We start from the raw sequence: 24,076 nt of genomic DNA, 5'->3' as shown, positions 1-24,076 counted from the left end.
GTGTGTATGCAATTTATTCGAAGTTTGAAAGAAGAGTGTGATTCTTGACATGGGTTTCACGTTTTTAATAGTTTGAAGGGGGCTGCCGGGTTAGGGATATTATGGGCATGATTTTCAGAGTGTTTAAGGGTCCTTTAGATGTAAGATTCAGTTCTGGAACATCAGCAGCAAGAGGGCGGAATGATTTTTGTTTTCAAGGGGTATAGGGTTCGATTTTGGTCTTGAGGGTGCAGGTTAGGTCCTAGCAACAAAAATGTAGGGTCCAATGTCATGTGTGGGTTTCTCGATTGCTTCTTGTAGCTGTGTTGTGGCTTCGGTTTTAAGAACTGGGGTCAAGTCCTATGGGTTCTAAGGGTCTAGGAGGGTGCCTAGAGGGTCTGGTCTTGAGTTGGTGCAGGGTGGCTCGATGGGGCTCGAGCCAAACACAGGAAACGTGAGGGAGGCACTATGGGGGCAGCCTGCGCACAGCTTGGGTCTTATGATTCAGGAGCTTCGCTGCTAGGTTCTAGGGATGGGGCTGGTCTGGGTTGGGTCTGGGCGTGGTCTAGGGTTGGTTAGGGTCAGGTTGGGTTAAGTGATTCAGGGCTGGAAGGGTCTTAGTCTATATAGGAGTCCTAAGGTCCCTAGGATGCACATGCACATCACAAGCAGAATTGGGGTCGAGTTCCAGAAGGTTTTTGTGCGGGCCAGGGCTGGTTCTTTGGACAAGACCTGGTCAGTAGGGTCTCAAGGTGGGTTGGCTAGGGTTTGGCTTGAGGTGGCTTGGGCGTGGCTCGGGTAAATAGGGAGTTGGCTCGGTGTGTCCTTACAAGGGTCAATTTCGAATTATTAAGAACTAGAATTGAATCCATGGGTCCACGGGTTTGGCTCATGACTTGGAAGGGTAGAATAAATAATAAAAATGCTATGTTTAAAAGTTGGGATCAAAATAATGAGTTTTGGATTTATTCGGGATTTAATCGCCGCACGAAATGCTATAATGAATTAATTGAAAAGCCTAGTTTTAAGCGGAATAAAATTATGAAAAATTTTATTTAAACTCAAATAATTATTAAACGGCTAAGCTTTAAATTTGGGAATTTTATGTCAAGGTTTGGTTTAATTCGGGATTAAAACGCAGTAATATGTTTTATTTAAAGAATAATTGAAAAGTCATCGATTTAAGCTAAATAACATATGGAAAAATTCATGTAAGCTTAAATGATTATTTGAGACATATTAGAGTCAATGAAAGTAATAAAATGTCAAAAACGTGAAATTTTACGTCTAGGGGTAAAACGGTAATTTTACACCCAAAAAACTAATAAACGTCATGGCAGTACCCCGAATGCTGTTTTATGTGCTAATATAATTATTTTAAATGTTTATGAATTTTTATGATGTTATTATGGTCTCAGTTGGAACCCGACGATCGTGTTTCCATTTATACGAATATGATGATATGATGATATGAATGGGGATGTCGTGAGGGGAGAAAGCCCTAGAGGGAGCCTATTTACGGGAGAAGGCCCAAGAGAGAACCCATTTATGGGAAAAGGTCCCAGAGAGAGCCTGTCTATGGGAGAAGGGCCCCGAGGGAGCCCCGACGATTGTATTTCCATTCGATGAGGATAGGCCAAGGCCCGGTTGACTGGTGAGAATGTTGCTGGTGTCCCGCCGCCCAGTACTGTGGTTATATGTAGATGGATCCATCGCCCAACACGTAGACGTAGATGAACATGAAAGCCACAATTAACGATCTGAATTCAACAAAAGGAAAAAGGAATACGTATATGTTGAAGATAATATGAATATGAATATGTTGATGATGATATGAATATGTTGATGAAAATGTTTATGAAAAAAATCATGAAAATGTTTTTAAAGTTTATGTATTATGAAAATGTTTACAAAAATGTTCATGTTTGAAGTTTATGCAGTTTCATGAAAACAGTATTTTAAGTACAAGTATTTTCACTGTTGTATGTGATTTTTATATGTATTATTTGGTATCAAGAATTTGATGTGTTGAGTCTTCAGACTCACTAGGTGTGATTGATGCAGGTGAGTGTGATAATAATGTTAATGGAGGTCTTGATGGTTGACTTTGCTAAACTAAATGTGCACGTAACCCGAGGACCGACGCTAGTTTTCCGCACTAGTTATGATTTATGATTTTAAGTGATATTAAAGATATTTTTAAGACGATTTATTTATGAGTGATTTTTGATAGGTTATAGTATGAGCTATACTTTTCAAACAATGTTTTGAGGTTGGTAAAATGTTTGACGATCTTATGATTCAAACTATTTTCCTTTGGATTTTTAAATGTCAGTTGATTGTTTTATTATTTTAAAATGATGTCAAAAATATTATGGTTCGATCGAATGTTAAATGTGGTTTGAAAAAAAAATTCTATCACATTTTAAGAAAACAAATAAGTAGACGTTTCAGTTTAAGCTAAATTGTCGCATATTTTAAATTAGCGACGGTTTATTCAAAACCGTCTCTAAAAATTTTAAATAAGCGACGGTTTAATATAAATCATCGCTAATATGGACAGTGTATGACTCACCGTTGCTAACAGCGACGGTTTATATTAACGACGGTTAATCAAAAAGCGTCGCAACTTGTCTATAAACACTAGCGTTTTCAATCCATTTTCCTCCACAACACTTAAAATTTTTCTCTTACACGATTTTAGTTTCGATTTATGGTCAATTTTTTCGCTTCAATTTATTGTAAATTTTTAAGTGTTAGTTAAGATCATGAATGTTGTTAGATTTATTAAATTATAAGAAGTTATTTTTTATTTTACTGAAAAAATTAGCAATGGACATCATGACAAACCATCGCTCAAATTAACGACGGATTTTATGGAAAATCAGTCGCTAATTTTAGCGACGATTTATTTAACCGTCGCAAATGTTAGCAACGACAACGGTTTTAAATCGTTATTGTTGAATCCACTTTCAACAACACCCTGAGTTACAACAGTTTTTATCCGTTGTCGTTTTGCGTTTTTGTAGTGTACACTTAATTTATTAAATATAAATAATGTTCAGGATTAAAAACATCTGAAATTCATGGATCAAGGGACTTTTCGATACATGGCAAAAATAAAAGATCGAAATAAATAGTTTTAGCCTCGAATAATCGATGTGTCCCAAATTTTTGTTGTGGATAAGCAATCTAAGACACAAATTGGAGGATAAGGTGCTTTTAGCCATAAAAGAAACGATCATGTGAGAATGGTACATACGAGATTTCATTTTACCAATTAAAATCACCCATTCATAGTTGAATGCGAGAGCCAGCCACGAACAAGCATCTATTCACTTCCGACAAAAACTTATGTGAGACGGTCTCACGGGTCGTATTTTGTGAGACAGATCTCTTATTTGGGTCATCTATGAAAAAATATTACTTTTTATTTTGAATATCGGTAGGGTTGACCCGTCTCACAGATAAAGATTCGTGAGACCGTCTCACAAGAGACCTATTCTTCACTTCCGGTGCCTTCTTGGCCAATTCTATCCGATTACTATAAGCTGAAGTGTTTCGTATTTAAATAGAATGTAGTGAATCATGTGATTCCTAGTTGTCGCATTTTTTGTTTCCGTGACCAAAACCAATGTATAATAACGTCATTAGTGTCAAAAAGTATTATCCAAATATATATAAATTTGTTATATCACACCCTTTCATTTGCAAGGCCGTGACTAAATTGATTAAAGGAAACTTTTTTGTTTTTGTTTTTGTTTTTTTCCGTACATGGAAAAACTGATGAGAACGAGGTTTTTCGACACGGATAATCCATCGGCGTCGAAATTTAGCATGATATATATAGCAGTCATGATAATTTTAATGAATGACAATAACAGAAATATGATTTGTGCTATAAACTTTAATTTGATCTTGTATATTTCTCTAGGATTAATAGGATTTATCCCAACATTGTATACAAATGAAGATTTCATTTTGTATATTTTATTTGTATTTTTATCACATATCATCAATATTTCTCTCAACCAAATCGTAATAAATCAATTTTTAAGGAATTTAACCATCATTTAAACATCGAAAATTGTATGTAAAACAATTATTGAAAAATAAAAATATACTATACGTAAGCAACAAATAATATTTTTATATTATATTATATATACACGCAACGTGTGTGCCACGTCACTAGTTAAAATAAAATAGCAAAAATGTTTAACTTGTTTAAGACATAACGGTTTCAGCTCAAAGATTTACTACAATATTCAGTTTTGAAACTTATACTATATATACAAAAATAAAAAGTTAATAATATAGCAACCGGATAAACATATTATTTAGAAATTAAATAGGCTTATTGTGAAACGGCCTCACGGATTATATCTGTGAGACGAGTCGATCTGATCCATGTTTATAATTTAAAAAAAAATTGGCATAAAAAGTAATGATTTTTATTTGAACTCAATTTTTAGTCAAGTTAATTAAAAATAATTTCAAACGCAAAAACTCTTATGAGACCGTCTCACGAGTCAATTTCGTGAAATGAATAACTGATCATACCTAATTCATGAAAAAATATTATTTTAAATTTTATGCCAAATATTTTTTCATTGTAAATATGGAATCAGATCGAAACATCTCAAAGATAATAATCTGTTAATCCGTCTCACCAAAGACCAAATTCGAATAGAAAATTCATGACCCTGAAAAATTTTAGAAGTTTGATTGAAGCTGGAGTCCTTAACATGCCTAGGTGAATAAATTACATTTTCTTTTATTTTGCAAAGTGGTAATTTGTGGCCGAATGCATTCAAAGGAGACAAATTATTAAATAAAAATATAAAATATATGAACATTTTTCATATATTAAATCCACATAATATGTAGTATTTATTATTGGGAAATCAAATAAACTCTAAAATAGAAAATCTAAATAGCTAATAAAACTGAGTTGCGAAACAATTACTTCGAATTTTATCAACACATTAATTTATATATCTATATATATATATATAAATTAAACAAGAACATAAACACGCTTCTTATAAATCGTGATAACCCTTTTGATTTCATGATTATACTTTGTAATGGTATGCATTCCCATTCTTCTCCATTTCAACTGATCCATTAGCAGGATAATCCGCCCCACTCATGAACCTGGACCAGTACCAATGCTCCTTCCACACGATCACCATTTCTTCGATCGGAATATTCTTGGTCTCCGGCAAGAAAAAGTATATGAAAACAGTCATCACCAGCACGAAAAACCCGAAAAACAAGAACAGCCCGAATTTCAAGTGACACAACATCGTCAAGAAAACTTGAGCCACTGCGAATGTAAAGAGCATGTTCACAGAGACGTTGATACTCTGTGCAGCAGATCGGATTTCCAATGGAAAGATCTCACTCGGCACTAGCCATCCAAGAGGTCCCCACGACCAAGCGAATCCAGTAACATATATACATATAAACAGCACCACCACAATGGCGTACCATTTCGGCAAGTCGCCTGGCTCTCCGTGGACTCCAAACTTAACACCTATGCAAATTGCAACCACGATCTGAAAACAAGAAATCAAACGTATATACTGTCAATGTAAAGTGTTCTATGAGCTTCCAAATATGGCATATAGATCAAATTTTAGATATTGGTAGAACCGTAGAGGATAACACTTACTCCTATCGGGTGTAACAGTTTATATGTTACAGCAATCAAAACATAAAATTCCGACTGCCGTAAGGTTTAAAATATTTGAGTAATAACATCACAGCTAACTAAAGCTTTAATAGAACCAAGCATTTCGATCCTCTGGGATGTATAAATTAAGCCAAGTCGGAAATGGTGTATACTTATTATTAAAAAAAAACAAGAAATGGTATATATATACTTATATTTACCTGACATATAAGCATTTGAATGCCCCCTTCAATGAAAAGAAATCTTCTCCCCCACTTATCCACACCATAAATGGAAACCACAGTTGCAAGAACATTAACCCCACCCGTAATCACAGCCGACATCAACGAAGCATCGCTTCCAAACCCAATAGTCTTGAACAAAACTGGAGCATAAAACATGATCACATTAATCCCCGTGAGTTGCTGAAAGAAAGGAATAGCAATGGCCATTGTCAAATGAGGCCTATACTTCCTCTGGAGGAGATTCCTCCAGGGGTGCTCGACTGTTCGAGATGCTTCGCTGGCTGCAACCAGATCATTGAATTCTTCGTCTATATTGACATAGCCACGGATCTGCTGCAGTTTAGCCCGAGCCTCGTCTTTTTTGCCACATTCGATCATGGAGTTTGGCGTTTCCGGGAGGATTAATGATCCGATGGTGATGATCAAAGCCGGGACAACAGCGCCACCCAAACTGAGCCTCCATCCCAATGCACCATTAATTTTCCCGAACCCGTAGTTCAAAACTTGGGCTGCTAGGATACCAATGGTAATGGATAACTGAAATCCTATGTTGAGTGCACCTCTGAATTTGTATGGAGCCATTTCTGATAAATAGAGTGGCACAGACTGCACCAACAAGATCAAAACAAACTTAGCATCACAATTTCATATCCTTTTCATGCACAATATCAAGCAACTTATAAATTTTAAATATTTTAGAAGTTAGTAATTTAAATTCAATTTAAGTAACTACTCACTCTAGTAAAAAAGATAGTATGAAATATATCAGTTTTGATATGTTGTCTACATATCGTGTTTATCGCTGATGTGATACTCACTTATTTTGAATGTGCTGAATAATTGAGTATATGATAACGAAGAGTACGCAACATATCAAAAGCGTAAATATATTACAAGAGAGTTAAGTCATAGTATGGGTCCACGGCTACGCGTTATTGTGAACATAGATAAAAATATTATGATCAAATATATATTACAAGATAGTTAATCTACTTTAAAGTCAAGTCAACTTTTGTTATTTTTTTGTCTCCATTCCACGCCGTTTCATTTGTGTTGGAAAATGACGCAAGACATGATTTTTTTAAAAAGAAATTTCCCACACGAAGAAAAGTCTTGGCTCTGTGCAACCGAATACTTTGACTTGATCATGTTGCTAACTGTAGGGACAAATAAAAACGAATTAAGTGAGATTGTATTTTCAATTTCTTTATTGGTTCACGTTTATATGAGATTCTATATTGTTTAATAACTCAAACGTCTACTGAATTTGCATAAAACCATAGGAACACATGCATATTTGAAACCCAAAAAGAATCAAGAAAAATGATCGAAAGTTTTTGGATTTTGTTTCTTCATCCTTTTAAGCATTCTAATCTCACCTATTCATTATTATTAATTATGGGTCACGTGTAATATATACATGATCTAGTCTCTAATCTTTAATTTCTAGTCCATCAAGAACTCAAATTAAATAGATATCATGATCTCTATGAATTTGGAACATATGTTATGTAATAATTAATATTGTCTGTACCTGATTTGCAAAACCAATACCGAAGCCAAGAAAAAGACGCCCCACAATGAGCATCCAAACAGCTTGCGCAAAGCCATTGATCAAAGCCCCGACGCAGAACAGCACGCCGCCGAGCAGCATCGACAGTTTCCTTCCCAACTTCCTCGTCACAAACGAAGCCACGAGCGACGAGCAAAGTGCAGCCAAGTACAAGGAAGATGTGAACATGGTCAGTTTCTCGTTGTCGAATTTGCAGTACTGGTTCGTCGAGTCGCTGACTTGCTGCTTCCGGTACACATCCGGGAAAAACTTCTCCAAGAATGAGTCCATGGCGGTGACTCCACCTGTACAACAAACAATCAAATTTCCGAACCCATAAGGAACAAATAAAAAAATAGCAAATTACTCTACCTGAAATCCCGATATCATAACCGAAAATAAGTCCACCCATGGCTGCAGTAACGCAGGTCGCGATGACGTACAGGGTAAGGTTGCCGGGATATTCCTTGCCGTTACCGGGACCGGGGCCAAAACCACCTGCCATTTCGATCACTCTTCTTCTGTGAAAGTGTGAGGTAATGGGAAGAAGAGAACTGCTGGACCGGAGAGGAATATTGAAAATTTGAATACTCGAGGGAATATATATATAAAGAAAAATATGACTAGTCAAATTAATTTAGCGTAGTTATCCTTACCTTTTATTTTTTTTATTTTTGAGAATTAGTTATCCACACTTGGACATACAAAAACCCTAAATTTTTAATAAATATACATAAAGCTATATAAATTTTTAATTAAAATTAAATTGTTAGAAGTTGGTTCTTATAACAAGATAGAAATAATGTCTTTCCAGAGTTATTTTATAAGATAAAAACTTGTGTTAGACGATCTCACGGGTCGTATTTTGTGAGACGAATCTCTTATTTGAGTCATTCATGAAAAAATATTACTTGTTATGCTAAGAGTACTACTTTTTATTGTGCATATCAGTAGGATTGACTCATCTCACAGATAAATATTCGTGAGACCGTCTTACAAGAGACCTACTCATTTTACAATAAAAAAATGAAATCTTGATTATTAACAACTAGACACAATATATATATATAAACAAAATCATGGTAATAGACATGATTAAGTTACTCCATTAATATATGTTTCACGGATATTAAATGATATTAGCATATGTTATTCGCAATAATCTAACGGTCGTGCTATATGAAATAGGTTTTACTCGTTATGTAAAGCTTCAACCCGTAGGTATTAATATTAACGTATTGTTTGGTCATGGATTGTTCAACCAACAATTATGGATCTCACAAATATCCATTACAAGAAAAATGATTTTCTGCAGCACATCATCAACAGCGTGCATTAAAAGCACGCTGCGAATAGTACTTTTAACGGCGTGCATCAATATGTGCGCTGTTAATATTATTGCACTTGACAGAAATAACGGCGTGCATTAAAAGCACACTGCGGAAATTATATCCGCAGCATGTATTTATGTGTGCTGTAAATATTATATACTTTCTGCAACGTGCTTTTAATGTGCGCCGTTAATAACATATACATTAACGGCGCGCATTAAAAGCACGCTGCGGAAAGTAATATTATTTACTATCCGCAGCGTGCAATAATGTGCGCTGTTAATATCTTCTCCATTCACAGCGTGCATTAAAAGCACGCTGTGGAAAATGTGTGCGAATTTTTAAATTATCGACATTAACGGCGCGCATTAAAAGCACGCTGCGGAAAGTAATATTATATACTATCCGCAGCGTGCAATAATGTGCGCTGTTAATATCCTATCTATTCACGGTGTTCATTAAAAGCACGCTGCGGAAAATGTATGCGAATTTTTAAATTCGCGACGGTTTTCGTAAAACCGTCGCTAATTTAAAATATGCGACGGTTTCTACATAAATGTCGCAGATTTAAAATCGACGACTGTTTAAACAAACACCGACAGTCGCTAATAGCCGTAATCAGCGACTGTTATATATAAACCGTCGCTAGTAGCGACGGTTTAATGCAAAACCGTCGCTACTAGTCGCAAATTGTCTATAAATATCCGATATCCACTTTCCTCCACACCACTTCACAACACTTAAAATTTTTCTCTCTTACACGATTTTAATTTCGATTTAGGTACATTTTTTTGTTTCAATTTTTGGTTAATTTTTTAAGTGTTAGTTAAGATCATCAGTCAATTTATCATAATTGTATTGTAGTTTTTTTAAAAATTTATTAAATTATAAAAGTAATTTTTTTTATTTTTATGCAAACTTTAGCAACGGTTTTTAAACTGTCGCGAAATGTAGCGACTGGTTTTAAACTGTCGCTAAATTAAACACCGTCGTTAATTTAGTGACGGATTATAAACAGTCGCTACTTTAGCGACGTTATCTTCGGTTTTCAACCGTCGCTAAGTAGCGTTAGCGACGGTTTGGTCAAAAACTGTCGCTAATATTTAGATTTTTTTGAATATTAACGGCGTACATTGCACGCTGCGGATAGTTGTATTAACGGCGTACATATGCACGCCGTTGATAATAGTATTAACAGCGTGCACATGCACGCTGCGGATATTCTTGAACTTTCAATAGCTTGTAACTTCGCAGCGTGCAATGTGCGCCGCGGAAAGAGAATTTGCGCGCTGCGAAAAGCCATTTTTTTTGTAGTGATCATATACTAAGTGATATATTACAATATTACATAAACTTTTTATATTTATATGTTGTGTTTATAAACTCTAACAATCTTGGTTTTGTTGATAACAGAACTTTTTATTGTCTTTCTAACATATTTACTCAAGTGTGAAGTTTTTAACTCAAGATGAAAACCGAAGCTCGAATTTAACCTAGCTGAAAATCTGACAAGTTTCAGAGTTTTGATGATATCTCATAGTTCGGTGATCCGAAGACCTACTACCAAGAAAATTTAATAGAAAACTCAATTTGGCACAAGTTGCATTTAATATCAATTGGCCTAAATCGGATGTTATTTAAGCAAACTGATGGTTGTAAGACCAAAATGATTGCACGAAAACAGTAATCAATTGAGCATGAGTAGTTACGGTATTTTGGTCAGCTTGATCAGCTCAGTTATCCAAATGAAACGATTCAGAATGCGTTACGAAGCTAAAAAAATGATCTAAAAATATTATTCACAAGTCAACGTCTGAATTGAAGTGTAAATGTTGATAAATGAAGATGGAGATACGAGTTCTGTGCATACTTAAATCAGCAAGCTGATTTTAGCACACCTCATCAGTTAAGTTCAGTTGAGCAGGTTCAGTTGACTGAATGACCAATTGAGCTGAGAAGCAAAAATGAATGACCAGTTGAGCAGGTTTAGTTGAGCAGACGAGCAAAACTGAATATAAACTTCAAAATCAATTAAACTCGTGACAAGCAGTCAGCAAGACGGAAATGACTGTTTCAATATCAGAAACAATACTAAATTTCAAAATTGTCATATTTTTGTGTCTAGCGTGTGTATCATTATTGGAGCCTATAAATACAACATCTTGAAGATCAAATACAAGCTTTTTAAGAGGACTCAAAGCATGAGCAGTCTACATGAAGAAATTAGCTAGAACGAGAGCAAGCTTAAGTGTAAGGATACATTTGAGAGATACACACATTGTAATTAATTAAATCCTCCTATACAATCACTCACACATATAAATGAGAGTTGGGCTTCAAAGTTTAGTTGAGTGAGTCTTCACGCAAAAACATTAAAGATTGTATTTGTAGTCTTGACATAAAAGATATTAAATATTATGCGGATTGTGAGATTGCGGCCTACGATCGAGAATGTTCTAGGAGTTTCCATTAGGTAAGAGATAAATACTAAGTTGAAATGCATTTGAAGAAAGTATTGTACAAATCAAATTCTTCTAATGGATCATTTTCAAGGGGAAGAAACGATGACGTAGGAGTTGTTAATATCCGAACATCCATAAACAAATTCATGTTTATTTATTTATTGCAATTATTTATTTGCTATTGTTTTTAAGATACATTGTTGAAGTATTTTGTGCGTATTTCAAATACAAAAATATTGCACATCAAATATTTGATTAAATGCTCAACCAAAAAAGTATTTTACATATTCAACTTGCATATCTTTTAAATGTTTTAACAAAAAAATTATTCGTTTCTACGAAAGATTATTTTGAGTGTCTTTCGCTTGGTTTGAAAACCAAATTCGAAATTTAATCGGTGTTCAATATTTCAAAAACCGATCTATTGTAGCTCATTGAGTATCCTTCAACCGATCCTATCACTATCAAATTTTTTTCACTGATACCATTATCTCGTTGTCTCATCTCATTATTTATATATATTACATGTACAATCCGTCCAATCATGTTTCAATTGCATCATATAATGGACTTCATACAATTTGAATATAATTGCGACCAATTTTTTTCCTTTTTTAAAAAAAAAAAAAACGAGAACTGACCAAATGTTTTAAATGAGGCTATTAATAATCAATATTTACATTTGAATATTATTAATTAATGCCCAACGTTCAAAATAGGTTGTAAAAAATCAAAATTGTAATTTAGGATATGATCAATATCTGACGTAGACCATTAATAATTAATTAATTAATTGGGCGTATAGTCCAAATAAACCGGATATATCCTTTTCAATAAAAAACTAAAATTAGATTAAAATTGCAAACGGCTCTTCTGCTCAGAAACGAAATGTTCCAATACGCAAAAAGGAAGAGACTCATAAAATGGCCATCCGAAAAGAGGAAAAAACAGAGTCTTTGTCTATCGATGCTATTCCGGAGGAATTCAACTTAAACACATCAGAATTTTTTTATTTTTTTTTAGAGGTGTCCGAATTTACTTTAAATTGAATTTTTTACTACAAAAAAACATTTATTAGATAATTCCTGAAATATGTAATGGATATTTTGGAGCTCATCCGTAGAGTTAAGATTCTAAATAATAGAAACTTAATTATATGTAAGAAAATATATTTAATTATATGTAAGACAATATATTTAATTTTGAATATGATTTAATTATCTCGAACCTATTAATGGTATTATTAAAAATAATATGTAAACAAATGAAAAATTATAGAAAATCCATGGTGTTTTAATCAATGATAAGAATTTCAGATAATCTGAAGATTTTAAAAGATTTAATATTTTATTTTATTAAAAGATTTTTGTAATTTCAATATTAATGTCATGGATATAAAACTTGCATTTTCTGTATTAATATGGTGTTGCTTTAATTTGATTTTTTCTCCAGTTTTTGATCAAACCGTTGTTTTTTATTCGTCTTTAATATAATCATCTCCCCCATGCCTTATTTTGACAAAATCAAAACAAACTGCAACGGTGAAAAGGATGAGTTCGAATTGTTTGATACCCAAGTTGAAATTTAGATTCGGTTTAACGAAATCTGACTTCGAATTATCTATTAAAATATGATTGAAGTTTGTCCAAATAAAAAATATGATTGATATTCAACATGATTTAACTATTTTTTTTAAACTTTGGAAAATCACGACCGTTATTTTTGGCAAAAACTTGTATGAAACGGTCACACGGGTCGTATTTTGTGATACGGATCTCTTATTTGGGTCACCCATGAAAAAATATTACTTTTTATACTAAGAGTGTTATTTTTTATGCTAAGAGTATTACTTTTTATTGTTAATATCGATAGGGTTGACCGGTATAAAAATTCGTGAGACCGTCTTACAAAAGGCCCAGTTGTTACTTTTTGGTGCGCTCTGAATACGATTTAACTACTTTACGTCGCTATCGAGGTGGGCTCAAGTAATATGTGTCCATTTATGTAATATTCCAGAGTTTCAGTAAATAGAATTTTCTGTGGTTGGTTTTGTTTCTATTTATATCGAGCCAATGACAACCATTTTTATCTGTGATCATGCCGAGCTATTAAACGTAAATATTTGATTTTGTGGAAGTTAATAATATTTTGGAATAAATTCCACTTTAATCTCCAAAATTTTCCATAAATAATATATATACACATCCCTCATATTTTTTTGTGGAAGATTATTTTCAGGGTCTTATATTAACAGTTCATGTCCCTATTTTCTCTGCAATAGAATCACTAATTACTACATTTTCAAATGATATGCAATCAATTTTTTTTAAAAAAATGTTATGTGAGTTATAATATCACGAATATAAGTGGAGAACATTGATTGAAAAATCTCGTTTGATTTCTGAATTGTGGTTGATTTTTGTCGGAAAGAAGAGATCATATATTGTATTATTAATTTTCTTGACTATTTTATGATTTTTCTAAAAATAAGCTAAAGGAGAAGAATGTTAGATGATATTCTTGGTTTCGCTTAATTTAAGTATACTAGAAAAAGACACGTGCAACGCACGTGGAAACACATTTCTATTGTTGATAAATGTTGTTAAAGAAATGAGTTAAAGAAGAGATTATAAGTTTGCAAATAATTAATGATTTTAATCTATTTTATTTAGTCAAACAGTAAAATTCAATGTAATATAATTTAACAAAAGTATTAAAATAAATATGAGATAAAGAAAAAATATAATATATAGTGTTGATCACATTATTTTACTACTATTTATTTAATTCAAGAAAAATAAAAATATAACGTAGATAATGCATTCTAAAACTTAAATCAAAAAATTGTGTCAACATTTTCTTCTTTTATATTTTGGAATTTTCTATCTTTCACGAGTTTTTCCTTTTTCATTCGCCCTTTCTTCTTCATGAAAGAAGCAATATTATCATCATCTTCAATAACTATTCTTGTGGTGTTATCGCCATCAATCATTTGCATTTTCATATCTTTATTCTTTGATGATTTTTTTCTTGGACGACCTCTTTTTTTTGTATTTTTTTATGCTGAAAATCTTTCCTTGCAGGAGAAGCTATAATTTCATCATCCTTAATCTCCGTATTTGTATTGTTGTGGTCTTCTATTATTTGTATGCCAATATCGTTAATGATATTTGTTGGAGATCCTCTTTTCTTTTTAATATCTTCTTGTTCGAAATCTATAGATCTCTTTTTGCTTGCAACGTTTTTGTTGTTGAAAATTGTGCTTGGATTTTGAATGCCTTCAATTACAAATGCTAATGTTCCATCTTTTATTTCAACCGACTTGTCCATTTTGAGAAGAAATGTATATTCTTCTCTATTTGGTGTCTCTAAATGCTTGTAGTATATTGAAGTGTTGTCATCCTGTAGAAAAAGAATATTATTATTAGTAAATGGTAATTTTATATATTCTTTGGGAAAAAAAAATCATTATTTGTATACCTTAGTGATGGAATCGATATAATATTCAACACTGCAGCCAATAAAAACATTTGCGACATTTCCGAACAATGTAACACTTGCAGTGGCAGTGCCATCATTTACGCTCATCGTTATTCTATATCTACAATAACAATTTAATGTAAGACATTATTATCAACTCATGTAAACTTATAAATATAATGTTTAAATGTAATTTTACCTTGACACAATACTGATATTGAAGTCTATGCAGTTATTACAGTTCCGGGTTTTCATTGTTTTGTTGACTGATTTTGAGCAATTACTACATGCTTCGTACCATGGATTCGCCTTATTTTCTACCTCATATATGTATGCCTTGAAGCAATAGAATTTGTTCTGTATTTGTCAATAAATGAGATACATAACGTCAAATTAAATATCAATTTTTGATTCCCTATCTAATTTTTTTATTAAAATGTCATTAATAAAATATTTGCTCCATTGAATAAATATTCGAAAAAATAATTGTGAAGTAATAAAAATAATTTGAATAATAAATTATACGTAACCTTTGGTAGAATATTAATCTGATCGAGAATTTGCCTCAAAGTAATTTCTTCAGCATCTTTAATTTGATGTGTCATCCATAATTCTTCTAGACTTCTTTCTTTGAAGTTGTTACCTAACCTGTAGTAGAATGATTAACATAAAGATATTTACAAACTTGAATAGTAAAAAGAAATAATATCAATATTATAGTTTTGTTAAAAACAATCGAAAATAATAATACCATATATTTATTGTTTCTTTTTCTATGCAAGATGGATTTGTGAACATTGTTGTTGTTGTTGTTGATTTGAACTGAAACTTTCCTATTATCAGTCATAAGAAGAAGTAGTGAGTAATGCTAATGAATAATTTTTGTAAATATTGATTATAAAATTTTTAAAAAATTTACCTTCAAATATATGTCTTTTCAAGTTACAAAAAGCTATAACCGATTTATCCATCTTTATCTCTTGTAAAAATAGTCCTTTGTTAATAGCAAGATCATCCCATAAAGTAATTGTTATAGTATCTAGCCTTTAAGAAGAGGGAAAAATAGTTAAAATCAATAAAAATATATTTATCCAATCATATATCGTAAAATTTTAATACTAAAATAAGGCTTTGAAAAATATTAGTTTGCTTTTTATTTTTCATGAAGACATAAAGATAGAATAAATAGTCACGAAGGATTTATAAGTACTATCTCTCTTCTATATCCGATGATGTTTATATCTTTTTTGTGAAATTTATTAAGCTGTCGAACTTCCTTCAGAACACCAATTATATCTGCAAAATTTTTACAACATGTGATAATTTCATTACATAAATCTAGAAAGTTTTTATTGTTCGCATAAATCGATACCTATATCTTCATTAGTATGTAATTCTCTGCTTGCATCATCGAACATTGTAAATTCAGAAGTCACATTGGAACAAGTGAATTGAGTTTGTAGTTCGTCAATTGTCGTCTTCGTTTGGAAAATCAATTCTATCCGTTTGTTGACATTTGGATAGTTGTTGTTGACTTCTTGAATAATTGGATCGAAGATGATGTAAGTTTTGTTTATCTTCAACTGATCTTGAAAAAAATCTATTATGTTCGAAAACATTATTCCATGTATTTTTGTTCCCTTCAATGAAAACGGAATATGTTTATTTAATTATTATAACAACAATTTAAATATAGATGAATATGGATAAGAAGAAAGTACCTCTTCGTCCACAAAGATCAGTTTTCTTATAGGCTTCGAATTTGATTTGGCCGGTATTTGGCTTCCCTGTCGTATTACTTTAACCTTTATGGAAGCATTGTTTTGACTTGGTTGCAACGAGATGACCTAACATATGTGCAAGGTGTCCATTCGAACTATATGATTTTGTACTCTTTAATTGGCATGACACAAAAAATTTTGAGAATGAAATATATTAAACAAAAATAATTTAAATAAATAATAATATATTGGAAATAATAGAAATTGATAGATATTGGTCTTACCACATTGTGATTGAAATATAATTGGAATAATGTTTTCGAACACAATAGATTTTTTTCAAGAACAGTTGAAGATAAACAAAACTTACATCATCTCCGATTCAATTATTCAAGAAGTCAACAACAACTATCCAAATGTCAACAAACGGATAGAATTGATTTTCCAAACGAAGCCGACAATTGACGAACTACAAACTCAATTCACTTGTTCCAATGTGACTTCTGAATTTACAATGTTCGGTGATGCAAGCAGAGAATCACATACTAATGAAGATAGGTATCGATTTATGCGAACAATAATAACTTTCTAGATTTATGTAATGAAATTATCACATGTTGTAAAAATTTTGCAGATATAATTGGTGTTCTGAAGGAAGTTCGACAACTTAATAAATTTCACAAAAAAGATATGAACATCATCGGATATAGAAGAGAGATAGTACTTATAAATCCTTCGTGAGTATTTATTCTATCTTTAAGTCTTCATAAAAAAGAAAAAGCAAACTAATATTTTTTCGAAGCCTTATTTTAGTATTAAAATTTTACGATATATGATTGAATAAATATATTTTTACTGATTTTAACTATTTTTCCCTCTTCTTAAAGGCTAGATACTATAACAATTACTTTATGGGATGATCTTGCTATTAACTAAGGACTATTTTTACAAGAGATAGAGATGGATAAACCGGTTATAGCTTTCTTTAACTTGAAAAGACATATATTTGAAGGTAAATTTTTTAAAAAATTTATGATCAATATTTACAAAAATTATTCATTAGCATTACTCACTACTTCATCTTATGACTGATAATAGGAAAGTTTCAGTTCAAATCAACAACAACAACAACAATGTTCGCAAATCCATCTTGCATAGAAAAAGAAACAATAAATATATGGTATTATTATTTTCGATTGTTTTTAACAAAACTATAATATTGATATTATTTCTTTTTACTATTCAAGTTTGTAAATATCTTTATGTTAATCATCATACTATAGGTTAGGTAACAACTTCAAAGAAAGAAGTCTTGAAGAATTATGGATGACACATCAAATTAAAGATGCTGAAGAAATTACTTTGAGGCAAATTCTCGATTAGATTAATATTCTACCAAAGGTTACGTATCATTTATTATTCAATTTATTTTTATTACTTCACAATTATTTTTTCGAATATTTATTCAATGGAGCAAATATTTTATTAATGACATTTAAAAAAAATATTAGATAGGGAATCAAAAATTGATATTTAATTTGACGTTATGTATCTCACTTATTAACAAATACAGAACAAATTCTATTGCTTCAAGGCATACATATATGAGGTAGAAAATAAGGCGAATCCATGGTACGAAGCATGTAGTAATTGCTCAAAATCAGTCAACAAAACAATGAAAACCCGGAGCTGTAATAACTGCATAGACTTCAATATCAGTATTGTGTCAAGGTAAAATTACATTTAATTTTTGCGATCAATAAAATATTGAATGTATAAATTATTTTTCATCAGTATTATGGCATAGATTAGTATGATAAAAATAAAATATTTGGGTTTAGGTAGAAAAAAAAATCCAATTATATATATACATACCATGATGAAAAAATATATTATTCCATATGCAAAATGATCAAAGAAAATTTTAAAGTGTGAAACTTTAGCTAGCTTTTGAAAAATTGCACAAATTTTGTACTGCACAACATTTCTACCCCAAATTGTATGATTTTTTTCTCCTCCACAGAAAAACAGAGAAAAATTCAACTGTCGGTCTTTCCAGGAATTTTTGCACAGAAATAGGGTGACTAACATCAAGAAAATCGAAATAACCCCCTCAACAATTGGTACCAAAAGTCGAGCTAAATTGAGAGGTTAAAAACTCACTCACCCGCAGCCTATGAAACTCGAGCTAGGGCAAGATTTCGAACTCCAAATGCCTTGAAAAGTCAAGTCCAAGCAACGGCGGAGGCCCGGTCCGGTGGATGACGGCGGAAGAACGATCGGCAGAAGAACAGTCGTCGACAAAGTTGCGAAATACCCCTCAATAACGGTATCAATAGAACGATTATGATGAGATTTTTTCGAATATGTATTTTTTTCTAAATTTTGACGACATACGGCGACAAACCGGCGACTGGCGGCAAAGGATTTAGAATTGTATGGAGAGAAGATTTTAACGGGGAGGAAAGTTTTATCGGAGAGAGAGTGAAGATAATAATAAGAGAGAGAAATGATTTTTTTAAAATTACAAAAACATTTATTTCAATCAAATTTAATTTTTTATTTTCAACAAATATGTTGATATCTGTGGGAATAATTATTTTCATTTTATCTATAACCAAATAATAAATATAATAATAATAATAATCAAAGTATTTTGGCATTTTTAGAAAAAAATATGTTAACTTTAGGTTTAATAATAAAAATAAAAATATTTTAATTAATATTTCAATCAAGCTTGTTTTTTTTATTTTCAACAAACATGTAGATTTTCGTCGGAAAAAATACGTTCACTTTATCTATAACTAAATAAAAAATTTATAATAATAAAAATCAAAGTATTCATAGAAAAAAATATGTTCTCAAATTTGATGTTTATCCAACAAACACGTATTTTTACAATTTTGACCTTATCATTATAATTGATTTTACTAAAACATCCTTATTAAATTACTCAAGTGTGTACAAAACAAGGACAAAGTTGACAATACACAATGAAAAACTTTGACCCTGGTTCACATTTTTATAATATGTATAGATTATTTTGTCATTTGTACTTTTTAAGATGTGGAGATAAATGGAAAAAATATTTGTTTGAGTATTTTTTGAAGATTTTGGAACATATTATTTTGAAGATATGGAAAGATAAGGGTTTAGATAGATTTATTCTTCTTAAAATATATGATGCAAAATTTGAAAATATTTATTCGATCTAGGACTAAGTGATAAGTGCAATTTTTGTACTTAAATTATCTTTATAATTCGTATAGATTATTAGTTTTCTTGGGTGGAATTATGCGTCTTTGGTTGTTTTTGGTGTGATTTCAGGAATCTAGGTAAGGATATTATATGGGCGTGAAAAGGAAAGAAAATGGCGCTTGGAAGAAAATGGCGAGCTTGGCAGGCACAGAGACCCGCGCACATGCGCGAGTCTGCGCGCTGTGCACATGCTAGAATTATTAGGTTTCGTCGTGGGTTTTAAAACAAAAAAAAGAGAGAGGAATTAAAAAAATCCGACATCAGTGAGAGAGGAACAGAAAGTAAGAGCCAACGGAGGACGGAACGCGACGAACGGAGATAGAAGACGCTTAATTCGGACACGGAGACACACTTTCATCTCTCTTCAACATGTTTTAATTCGGTTCTTTACTTTTACTCTTTTAATGATTAGAAACAGGTTTTGTTGTGATCTAGATTCGAGTATGAACTAATTTTATTTTCTAAGGATTGACGTAGTCTTGGTCGAACCTATGTTATAGAAATTTTGAATTTTCATTTAATTAATTCATCATGGTTGTTTGTGATTTTTTGTCTTTAATGCTTTTGGATTACTGGCCATAATTCGATTGATTAAATAATTAATATCTAACACTCGAGAGAGGGGATTGAAATTAGGATTGGGGAAATCACATTGTCAGATGTTTATAACGTGCAAAAGACATATAACTCTGGTGAATCCATAAAAAGAAAATTGTTTGCTTATATTATTTGTTACGTGATTTTGAATAGATGTATTAAAATCAGTACGTAATAGATAATTCAGTTCTATTTATCACTTAAAAAAGGGAATAGAAAAATTGCTAGTTCTTGGTTAATAAACATGATGCAATTTAATGATATGTTAGTCAATTTTAATTTAACATAGGGGAGACCAGACAAAATCATATATCTAGATTGATTTACTCACTGAATTTCAACTGCGTGCTAAGAATTACATGATTGGTTATTTTTTTGAATTGATTATAAACTATCTCATTGACTTTTTTCTAAATAAAGTTGATCTATGTCAATTATGATAATTAATATACAGTTTTAAATAATTTCTACTCGTGAGAACGATATATGTACTTATCCCAGTACTAAAACTTGACACCGTACATTTGCGGTAGTGAAAACACCAACACTAAGATATAATGAAGTTCTATAAATTAGAGTTCTCATTCATTTTCAAAAATGTCGAGTGTGACCATATGTGGTCGAGGGAAGCTGATGAGCTTTTATTGTCAAATCTTTCAGAGTGATTTGTTGGTTGTAGTTTTTAGGCACTGCATTCATTTAGACATTCTTTAGTAGAATAAGAGTAAGTCTCTTGTGAGACGGTCTCACGAATCTTTATATGTGAGATGGGTCAACCCTACCAATATTCACAACAAAAGTAATACTCTTAGTCTAAAAAGTAATATTTTTTCATGTATGACCCAAATAAGATATCCATCTTACAAAATACGGCATGTAAGACCGTCTCACACAAGTTTTTGTCATAAAATAATGTGAATTCTCGGGAGAAAACCATATTGTTTGCATAGAGCATATATTATGTTATGAACTTGCCGAGTTGTTTGTATGTGAAATTAAGGAGAAAAATGAGACTGTTCGTTCGGTGTTGCAAGTTTGATTGAAGCGATGGGGTCAAATTCAAGTGATATTCATCAAGTGAAGTCACTGTTCGTTCGGTGTCGCAAGTTTGATTGAAGCGATGGGGTCAAATTCAAGTGATACTCATCAAGTGAAGTCAACTGAACATGTTCATTATAAAGACGTCATAAGAAAATATAGTCTTTTATATTTTTTTAGTCATTGTATACGATCATAACATTTGAAGTTTGTAGATTTACTTGATGTCTGGACATGACCTCATAGATATAGGTCGATTGAACCGGATTACGTTAAAATTTCATGTCTCATTTAAAAAATTTATTCTTCAATTTTCACTTATAAAATGTGTTTTTGTGTTTCTCAACCCAAATTCTTCTTCTACTTCTACTCAGTTTAAATTTAATTTCAGAATCTGGTCTCATGCATAGTCTTATTTTACAAAAGTGATTTTGGTATTTTGGTAAATAAATGATAATTTTTCAAGACAATATTTATCTAATCCAAAATTATCATTTACCCGTGTTTACATTACACTATCAAACCCTATCTTTTGAAAACATTCTAATAAATGTTTTAGTATTTTATTAGAAAATTAGTATTATAATCACTTATTTACAAAATATTCTACCTTAAAAAATTAGACTTTTAATTTATTGTAAACACTACTCGCTTTCGATTTTTCGACTTCTCCAAAATTTATAAATTTTGTGCTTCTCTAAAAGTGTTGAGAATCCTTGCATGCGAAGAGTAAACTCAAAATAAACTGGAAGAAGAAATGCACTTTATTGATAAAACAACTTTGGCTTATAAATAACCTTACAAAGATTAACTGAAAATCAGAAAAAATATCCCATTAAGTAACCATACCATTGAAAAGTCAATGAAATTGAATCAAAATTCATTTCTGTAAAGTTTATTGAGTAGGTCTCTTGTGAGACGGTCTCACGAATCTTTGTCTGTGAGACGGATCAACCCTACCGATATTCGCAATAAAAAGTAATATTTTTAGCATAAAAATTAATATTTTTTCATGAATGACCCAAATAAGAGTTATGTCTCACAAAATACGACTCGTGATACAATCTCATACAAGTTTTTACCAAGTTTATTAAATAAGTGATCATAGCTACAAAATAAAAAAAAAATTAAACAGAAAAGGCAACTGGTTGAAATTAGAAATATTTGCACCGCAAACGATTATTGAAACACAGGAGAATTGAGGATTTTATGCTTCGTCGAATGTGTTCATAACCATTCATATGGCATATAGCCTAACCAAATGAATTGTAGATACTATATCGAGAAAACGCACCCGATATAACATATAATTCTCCTCAGAACTTGACTCCTGGTGGAGCCTCACCAAATGAATGGTAGATACTATATTGGATAAACACTCTCGATATAGCATATAATTCTATCGAGAATTTGACTCCTCGAATAATTAAAATTTGACTCCTCGAATAATTAAAAAAAAAACAAAAAAAAAAAAAACAAGAGGACTTGACTCCAGCTGCGTTATGGTCCCATTAAAATACAAAGATGGCGAGATGGCGGTCTTTTGGGGTTGAGAGGGAATAAAATTTAATTGATTTTGTATTCTTCAAGTGTACTTTGAAAATTATGCGTCAGTTTACACAACAAGCAGTTGGGCCCTAATTTCTTTATTTATTTTTTAAATATATGTGGGAACCGGACGCTAATTCAATTAATCATCATTAGGATCAATTTATTAATTCAAGTAATTTGGGTCATAAAAAAAATTTCTTTAATTGCGGAACGTAATGGAATCTAACTAATATACAGATTTGTATAATTAAAGTACAAGTCCTGTACAATCTACATTCAATAAAAACTAAGGTTTAACAACTAATTATCAAGTGTTCAACCCTATCTTTAATCCAAGTCTGTAGTCTCCACTCTAATCATGATCTCTCTCTCTTCTTGTCTTGACCCTGATCCTGTCCCACCTGTTGTCTTGCACACATACAAACAAGACAACAGCCGGATAACTCCGGTGAGAATTATATTCCCAGTATAAATCCTGTATACATGCCTTTCATATAAACAATTTAAAAGCATGAATTAAACATTCATAACATGTATCAAAATCAGAACATGAATCAAATATTCATCACATGTATTATAATCCTAAACATGAATCAATATCAACAATAAATTATAGTCTAAACATATATCATCATCAGGAACATAATTCCATATCAAGCAATGAATCATGCGATAAGTGCAATGATTCATATTTTTTGAAGATTTTGGAACATATTATTTTGAAGATATGGAAAGATAAGGGTTTAGATAGATTTATTCTTCTTAAAATATATGATGCAAAATTTGAAAATATTTATTCGATCTAGGACTAAGTGATAAGTGCAATTTTTGTACTTAAATTATCTTTATAATTCGTATAGATTATTAGTTTTCTTGGGTGGAATTATGCGTCTTTGGTTGTTTTTGGTGTGATTTCAGGAATCTAGGTAAGGATATTATATGGGCGTGAAAAGGAAAGAAAATGGCGCTTGGAAGAAAATGGCGAGCTTGGCAGGCACAGAGACCCGCGCACATGCGCGAGTCTGCGCGCTGTGCACATGCTAGAATTATTAGGTTTCGTCGTGGGTTTTAAAAACAAAAAAAGAGAGAGGAATTAAAAAAATCCGACATCAGTGAGAGAGGAACAGAAAGTAAGAGCCAACGGAGGACGGAACGCGACGAACGGAGATAGAAGACGCTTAA

General features: G+C 31.7%; 1 protein-coding gene across 1 annotated transcript; it reads right to left on the bottom strand.

Moving 5' to 3' along the window:
• Positions 1–4,791: 4,791 nt before the first annotated feature.
• LOC142548958 (sugar carrier protein C-like) lies at positions 4,792–8,046 on the bottom strand. Its single transcript, XM_075657630.1, has 4 exons — positions 7,829–8,046; positions 7,439–7,761; positions 5,881–6,510; positions 4,792–5,543 (listed from the first exon to the last, which is right to left on the bottom strand). Exons 1-4 carry the CDS (start codon positions 7,959–7,961, stop codon positions 5,058–5,060), a joined length of 1,572 nt encoding a protein of 523 aa, XP_075513745.1. The 5' UTR covers positions 7,962–8,046; the 3' UTR covers positions 4,792–5,057.
• Positions 8,047–24,076: the final 16,030 nt, after the last annotated feature.

Source organism: Primulina tabacum, chromosome 6, assembly GCF_025594145.1.
Source record: "Primulina tabacum isolate GXHZ01 chromosome 6, ASM2559414v2, whole genome shotgun sequence".
Lineage (NCBI taxonomy): Eukaryota > Viridiplantae > Streptophyta > Magnoliopsida > Lamiales > Gesneriaceae > Primulina > Primulina tabacum.
The sequence above is the reverse complement of the archived record's forward strand: the minus strand, read 5'-3'. Positions and strand labels throughout refer to the sequence as shown.

Coding starts and splice junctions, on each gene's coding strand:
- LOC142548958 (XM_075657630.1), bottom strand. CDS start 7,961: ATGGCAGGTGGTTTTGGCCCCGGTCCCGGTAACGGCAAGGAATATCCC. Junction 7,762..7,828: donor TTATGATATCGGGATTTCAG/GTAGAGTAATTT, acceptor TTTGTTGTACAG/GTGGAGTCACCGCCATGGAC. Junction 5,544..5,880: donor TTCAAATGCTTATATGTCAG/GTAAATATAAGT, acceptor TCTTGTTTTCAG/ATCGTGGTTGCAATTTGCAT.